The 7,721-nt window shown below is 34.9% G+C and overlaps 1 protein-coding gene across 2 annotated transcripts; it reads right to left on the bottom strand.

Annotated features, from left to right (window-relative positions):
* Positions 1-2,665: 2,665 nt before the first annotated feature.
* Positions 2,666-5,969, bottom strand: LOC21384669 (putative cysteine-rich receptor-like protein kinase 35). 2 transcript variants are annotated; one of them, XM_024162719.1, is made up of 8 exons: positions 5,460-5,969; positions 5,239-5,378; positions 4,954-5,091; positions 4,661-4,836; positions 3,964-4,174; positions 3,458-3,695; positions 3,206-3,356; positions 2,666-3,087 (listed from the first exon to the last, which is right to left on the bottom strand). In XM_024162719.1, exons 1-8 carry the CDS (start codon positions 5,888-5,890, stop codon positions 2,776-2,778), a joined length of 1,797 nt encoding a protein of 598 aa, XP_024018487.1. In that variant the 5' UTR covers positions 5,891-5,969; the 3' UTR covers positions 2,666-2,775. The 2 variants fall into 2 exon arrangements, with proteins under 2 accessions (XP_024018487.1, XP_024018488.1); XM_024162720.1 differs by lacking the exon at positions 3,206-3,356 and having other exon boundaries at positions 2,953-3,087; positions 5,239-5,969.
* Positions 5,970-7,721: the final 1,752 nt, after the last annotated feature.

The following is a 7,721-nucleotide window of genomic DNA, read 5'->3' on the forward strand; positions in this document are numbered from 1 at the left end:
GGTTACAGAGAAAGTTTATTAAAACATTAAATACATAGTAAATTCGGGTCAACAAAATAAAAAGTTATTAAAAAGGGAAAATTTGACATTTCATGTCTCAAAAAATGGCTTTAGAGTACCAAAAACTGATTTTTTAAAATGTTCAGGTACTAAATTAAAATTATCAAAAACTCGGGATATTAAAAAATATTTTCACTATAACACAGGGTCTAAATTGAAATTATCCCTAGATAATATAACACAAGGTATTACGCCGCTTTAATTTTCGATGAACGCGCTAGAGAAGAAAGACGACATAAAGAGTGCGTTTAGAATTGGTTTCAAAATGATTTTGTTTTCAATAAAAAAGTAAAAATGAGATTGTTTTGATAATTATTCTGTGACCGATTTTAAAATTACGTTTGGTTGGTTTTTTAAGAAATTATTTTGAGTACAATAAAAAAGTGAAATCGTGTTTATTAATTAATATATTATAATATTATTGATAAGTATTAAAAAATTAAAACAAAAAAGTGAAAACAATTTTTAACTGTTTTCTAATTCCTTCACAAAAATTATTCTTACTGTTTTCGCTTTCATTTTCATTTTTAAAACATTTATTAAACAAACGTCGTTTCATTTTCATTTTTTACTTCTCGAAATACGTGAAAATCATTTTCAAAAATGGTTCCAAACACGTACAAATGGTCTCTTCATGGACCCATTACACTTGTTACCACGTATCTGCGGTCAAGGACCATTTCAAGTGGAAGAAAAAAGAAAAATTTTTCCGTCTGAACATCATTATGTAGTGGTACTGTGGTAGGCCATCTTACACCCATCCAAGATGAGAGAGAGAAAGAAGAGGGCCTGCGGCGGGAAGAGGAAGCAGAGAGAGAGAGATTTTGCAGGAGAGAGAGAGAAAACGTCGGGAAAAATAAATAAGAAGAAGATATGGTATATTAGATCAGACTTATTTACGACGACATTGTCGTCGCAAATAAATTTAAAATGTCGTCGCAAATACGTAACAGCTGTCAATTATTTGCGACGACATTATCTCGTCGCAAATAATTTTTGAGTCGTCGCAAATGATCATTTTTCCCGCATTTACTTTTTGGTGAAATCTTAAAAAGATTATTTGCGACGACAAAGAGACAATGTCGTCGCAAATAACCTGAAACTATTTGCGACGACATTTGTCGTCGCAAATATCTTACTATTTGCGACGACTTATCATCGTAAAAAATAGATTATCTTGGCGGTAAAAATCCGTGCTATTGAAAGTTACGCTCCAAAATTATTTGTGACGACATTTAAGTTATTAGCGACGACATGGTTATTTTATGTAACGGTGATTAATTGTGACGACATATCGTCGCAAATATTGTATTATTTGCGATGACATTTGTCATCACAAAAAATGTCGTCACAAATGGCATTTATTGTTGTAGTGATGTACGATGAAATGCAACAATGAAATAAGACAGAGGGGATATGTTTTTGGTATTATCCTATTTTTAAGTTGAAAATCTTTGTGCAAAACAACAATTTAGTATTTGAAAATTAAGTTGGAAATCAAGAAAAGGGAACCTTTTTCCTTGCATTCATTCCTACTTATTGGCTGGGAAATGTGGCTTTAATATATAACATATCCGCCCATTCTTAATGGTTTGGTTTTTAACTCTTAGACTAGATTTAGCCATGTGTCCTACTTGTTCCGATTTACTCTTATGTCTTCGAATTAATTCTGATCCTATGAATGAAAGTAGAGGGTTTACTCTTCTTATTTTCTCCAATTGATCTTCATCTCCTGTGAAACTAACGAATGGTTGATGCCTATTTTCATGACATCAAGTATGAATCAACATATTAATAGAAGTCATATTATTTAATATTTTTTTTGAATCAATAGATTTTAAGATTTATCCCATTGTTTTGTATTCTTAATCAATCAACAGATCTTTAGAAGATTTGTCATATTAACTGCTATATCAACAGATTTTTCACAAAGAAATTCCATTTTTTTAATGGCAACAGATGGAAATTCACCAATTTTCCAATTACCGTGATTCCTTACTGAACTTACTTCTTCATCTTGTAGAACACAAGACTTGGGCACCAAAAAAAAAAAAAAACTATTATTATAATAGTAATAATAGTAAATAAATCATGATCCTTATATTACATTCAAAAGAGAACACTCAAAATATTTATAAAAAAAAAAAAAAAAAAAAAAAAAAAAAAAAAAAAATTTTTACGGGCACTCTCTCACATATGCACTCAACGCACTTATACCTTCACTTCGGCTTCTCTAATTTGCCGTACTACATTTATAGTTGAGGTTGGGCTTCAAACATTTGAGCATGTAAAGAGCAAATTATCACCACTCACTGGCATAGGATAGTATAACATTACGAGTCCTCTAGGTAGCAAGACTATGAGCCCGTTTGTTTTGTATACTCAAACTTAAATCATTAATTTTATTATAGTGTTTTCTTCTCATAAAAAATTTAAATTTTAAACGTCAAAATAAAAAATAATAATTTGAGTCTACCTTCCAAACAGGCCTTATAATATTTCTACCATCTGCTTACGTGTCGTATAACTCTACCACATATCTAGGAGTAAGATTATAATACTTCTACTCATCCGGATGTATTGTATAATACTTCTACTCGTCGGTGTTGATTTTAACACATCTATCGTCATTTTAATTCACTTTAAAAAAAATAACAACATCCGGAAAAGTCTCATTTACATGTAATATATGTCCAACCAAGACAGCAGCTTGTCTCATGAACGAGGTACCACTTGGGAAATTGTTGAATCATTGAATGAACAAGTTTCATCCCTCACTTTTAGCTTACAATGTTCACCATCTTCTTCTTTAATTGAAAAGGCAGGCTTCTTAGGGGTAACAATGGCGTCGGCTTCGCTCTTGAGCATCGACGAAACCGCCAACATAGACGGCCGATCAATAGGATTTTCCTGCACGCATAATAGAGCTATCTGCATACATCTTAGTATTTTGCAAGTCGAAGATGAATCATCTAGTGTTGACTCAATGAACTGCACGCCTTGACCTTCTTTCCACAGCTCATATGCCTGAAATCAATTAGTTGTGAATTCAATCCATTTTTAGCATTGTAATTATAAAAAATAAAAAAAATAAAAAAGAAATAAAAACATATGAATCATAATGATATGTGGTTAAACAACTTACATATTCTAAGAGGTTTAAATTTTCATTTAAACCATATAGACATGTATTTCTCCTGCCACTAATGATTTGAAGAAGCGTAACACCGAAGCTATAAACGTCATATTTCATTGAATATATGCCTCTTTTTACATATTCAGGGGGAACATAGCCTCTGCAAGTTGATTTTTTATTGTTTAATGGAAAATGGTGAGTTGTCGTTCAGAAGAGTTATACATTATAGATACAATAGAATGTTCAAATTTATTTACTTACAGTGTTCCAACAATCCTATCCGTATTTGCCTCATGTTCCTCCTTTCTGAAAATTCTAGCCATACCAAAGTCTGATATCTTTGGATTCATTTCATCATCTAGCAAAATATTGCTCGCTTTTAGATCTCGGTGTATTACTGTAAAGTTTGAGTATTCTTGGAGATATAGCAGCCCTTGAGTAATCCCTTCAATGATATTAACACGTTTCTGCCAGTCTAAAATATGCCTTCTTGCTGGGTCTGCAGAGTTAAGTGTAAAGTCATTAGGTCTAACCAAGTTGATAGAAAAGAAAAGAAGTGGATCTCACAATTTATGACAATCATGTGAGCTAAAGTACCACCACTAATAAAAAGTGGGATTTATACTATAGGACTCATTCTATTAGAGGGTGGTTGCTCAGTACCACCGATGTCCTATAACATTATTCTTAATTTAGGATATTTTTCCATTTAGGCCCACCATTCTCCAACTTAAAGTGAACATTACAAGTATATAAGAAGTGCATACCAAAGAGGTAGAAATCCAAGCTCTTTTTTGGCATATATTCATAGATGAGCATTTTCTCTTCTTTCTCAGTGCAATATCCGAGAACTCTTACTAGATTTACATGTTGCAGGTTCGCAGTAAGTGTAACCTCGTTTTTGAACTCTTCAATGCCTTGGTTTGATGTTTTTGAAAGTCTTTTTACTGCCATTTCTTGCCCATTTGCAAACTTACCCTACAAAGACCAAAGAAAATGAATCAATCAAGGGTCTTCTAGAATTAAAACTAAATTTAGTTGCGTTAGCGAATTTCAACTCAAGCATCCTGTAATTGCAGCCTAATCAATTAGGAGTTCAAAAAATAAAAAGCGAAGCAATAGATACAAATTCAGAGCTACAAGAGTATAGAAACACTTCAATATGAAATCCAAAAAGTAATGTACGAAGTAACTCATTCCATAGTTGTATGACTTTTGAACACCAAACACAACTTTCTTTCGTGTATCACACAGTATCCTTAAGGCAGATTTGCTATTTTCGTAGAACACGTGCTCGCACACAAATACTTGACCCGTCATTAGTTCGATGCGGGTCTCATTCAAAGTTAAACCTTATAATGGTACCTCAAAATGGGTTACCAAGCCATTTTCCAACATATACTTTGTCTCAAAGTCCGTTCCAATGAAAGGAGTAAGCATGGATGGATTGATGTAGAAAATTACCTTGTACACAGGTCCATATCCACCTTCTCCAAGCTTATTTTGACTTGAAAAGTTATTTGTAGCTACTTTGATACTCGCATAGCTTAATACTTTCGTAGGGGTATTGCTGTTAAGATCTCGAGCATCTGAACCAGTTATTGTTCTATAAAGCGTACTTTTGAGGACTTTCCTAATCCCTGGAACCCGTAAAGGAAGACGAAAAAGTACAAAAAGAGACAAATATTAGTACCTACTTATTTGTTCAATTCTATACAGCTACTAATCTCTGATATTCATAGATAAGAAATGATTACATGTTGAGTCGAATCTCCTTCGTGTAAAACAAAAGATGACGGTACCGAGCAAGAGAAAAAGCATAGCAGCTGTTACCAGAGCAATAGTCAATAATCGTTTTTTGTTTTGTTGATGATTTCCATCTAGTTCCTCTTGTGCTGTAAAAAATTAGTTGGTTCTATAAGTATATATATGCAACAAATATCATAGTCAGTAAGATGCAAACAAAAAATCACAATTGGAACAATGTCCAAAACATAAAGAACACTAGCTGATCACCAATTTTCCTAATAGAAGTTAACTACCTGCCCTAGAGAGCGCCCAATTGTCGTCATCGTTGCCGACCTGAAACACGTTGTAACCGAGAAGTCCCATCTTCTTTGCATAAGAAACTTTGGCCCTGATGGCCTCCACATCATCGTAGTTAATCCAATTTTTCCCAATTCTGCAGAAGTTCACCACATAAGTATCATTATAAATAGAATCTGCTCCATAACCATAACTTCTGATGAACCATTTTATGAACCTATAGGCCATGGACCCATCTGCGGTAACTGCTGGACCGGAAGCAAACGCGCCAATTGGATCGTCTTTGGGGTCCACTAGGGTCCACGCATAGCCATGGTAAGGCAAGCCCAAGACAAGCTTACTAGGAGGAAATCCTCTGTCTAGCCATTCTTGGAGTGAATTGTTGGTGTTAATACCTTGGTTTGAAGGGTCATATAAAGCAGCTTGAGGGAAAGTGATATTAGTCTTTGTTGGCATAGAACAGTCATATGATTTTATATGAACCCAATCCAAATTATTCTTCATCGCGTCAATCGGGTAACTCACCGAGTGCAAACTCGGCCTAGGATGTGCCAACATCACCAAGAGCAGTCTTGGCTTGTTCTTTGTTTTCACCTCGGAATCTGTGGCTACTCGCCACTCTTCCAAGAGGGTTCCAAAAACTGTCATGTTCAAGCTCGTGCTCGGTTCGATGCCACAAAGGTCTAGCCCATCAAAGCCATTAATCCTAGCTACACTTATTGAGGATTCAATGAAGGATTTTCTATTAGAAAGCTGGGACAACTTTGAGAAGAAAATTGAAGATTGTTCTCTGCCAACCCAGATGGACAAAATGGTTGCAACAGACGGGTTCTTGCGCTTGACGAGATTGGTGAAAGTAGAGAACTTTCCAGAGTCTGAGGAATTTATAGATAGCTCATAAGAGGATGAATTTACATACGCAAAAGCGAAAATTAAGTGATTGAAAAGTGCAGAGTTTATGTCGGAGACGGGGAGTTCTGTTTGGGAAGTATAATAGCCAGCTTTTATCCATGAATTTGAGGTTGAGCTTTGGATTCCAAGAGGAAAACATAGGATGAGAAAAATGAAAGTAACAACAACCTTGGAAGCCATTGAAATTCCAAAGTGTTGCTTGAGGTTTTGAAGCACGTTTTTGTGCCAAGTAGAGGGGAAAAGAACTATTTTTAGTCAGGTGAGAAGGATTACTTTTCCATGCGTTGATATTTCTTTGTTTACTTCCGCAAGTAATTATGTAATACGTGTTATTTTCCCTATAGTTTTCGTCAATTAGTATACTTTGAATTCGTGCTGAAATTTTGGACGGGCCGCCCGTGACCACCGAAAAGTCTAAATTTTTGCCTGAGTACCAAACCCGAAAATTTGGGCTGCCCGACCCGACCCGAAAATTGCCATGGACGGGTTTCGGGCAGGAGGTGCCTGCCTGTGCCCGGTCAGCCTGCCCGATGCCCGACCGGCTGCTCGAATTTTCAAAAAAAATTTATATTATATTTTTATATTGTATTTGTATAATTATAATGTATATATTACAATTTAAAATTTGAAATGAACACACGAGCTATATAAAAAAAATTATTTCTTCATTGATTTTTAAATTTGTAAATCATGATTGCCTCGTTATAAAACCATACCAAGAAAAACCCAATTGGGATAAAAACTTGGTAAGGAAAAAAGAGTGCAATCATTGTGCGACGAATTACAAATTTGACGAACTTACAAAGTCTATACAAGATTACAATAACACTATACAAATTAGAAATTACAAAGTAAATAAATATTTACAAATTAGAATAATAAAATTTAATTTGAAGCAGAAGGATCGTCTTGAAAATTAAAAGTTAATCTATTAAATTCGTCGATCCATTCTTGGTTTGCCGGTGAGATTGTATCGTATAAGCGTTGGTCGGAACGATCTCAATCCTTGATGTACACCAAAGCTTCAACAATATCCTGCTGCAATGCGTTTCTCCGTTCTTCAAGTACTCGGCCGGTTGTACTGAATGCTTGTTCGGCTGCAACAGTGGAGACCAAGATCGAAAAAATATCCATTGCCAATCGTGTTAGGATCGGCCAAGTTAATGCTCGTGCCCTCCACCACTCAACCAAATCAAACATTTCACTACTGTCTATAACTAAGTCCTCACTCAGGTACGCCATTAACTCGTTGAATCTGCCGCCACCTCTTAATGAAGATCCACTCCTAAATTCTTCTTGACCTTGAGTCGTCGTTGTCGTCTTCTTCTTCTTCTTAGACAACCCGAAAACATTCAAGAATGAATGCGGATTGTCATCTCGTTGTTGCGGTTGTTCAACACGAGGTATGTTTCTAAACCTACTTTCATAAGTGATATATAGAGAATATATTTTTTCCTTTATAATAGGAAATTGGTCAGTAGTGTCGATAGCTAAAAATTCACATAAGTTATCTAATCCACTTTCTAAACCTTCTAATTTTAATCTAGGGTCAAAAATAACACCGAAA

The sequence above is a fragment of the Morus notabilis genome, unplaced genomic scaffold (assembly GCF_000414095.1).
Source record: "Morus notabilis unplaced genomic scaffold, ASM41409v2 Scaffold3186, whole genome shotgun sequence".
Taxonomy (NCBI): Eukaryota; Viridiplantae; Streptophyta; class Magnoliopsida; order Rosales; family Moraceae; genus Morus; species Morus notabilis.

What these genes read in the sequence shown, in the direction of transcription:
- LOC21384669 (XM_024162719.1), bottom strand. Translation starts at nt 5,890, where the DNA reads ATGACAGTTTTTGGAACCCTCTTGGAAGAGTGGCGAGTAGCCACAGAT. An exon ending in AAGGAGATTCGACTCAACAT is followed by an intron (nt 4,837 to 4,953) that starts GTAATCATTTCT and finishes TACGGGTTCCAG; the next exon opens with GGATTAGGAAAGTCCTCAAA. An exon ending in GATATGGACCTGTGTACAAG is followed by an intron (nt 4,175 to 4,660) that starts GTAATTTTCTAC and finishes TGGTCTTTGTAG; the next exon opens with GGTAAGTTTGCAAATGGGCA.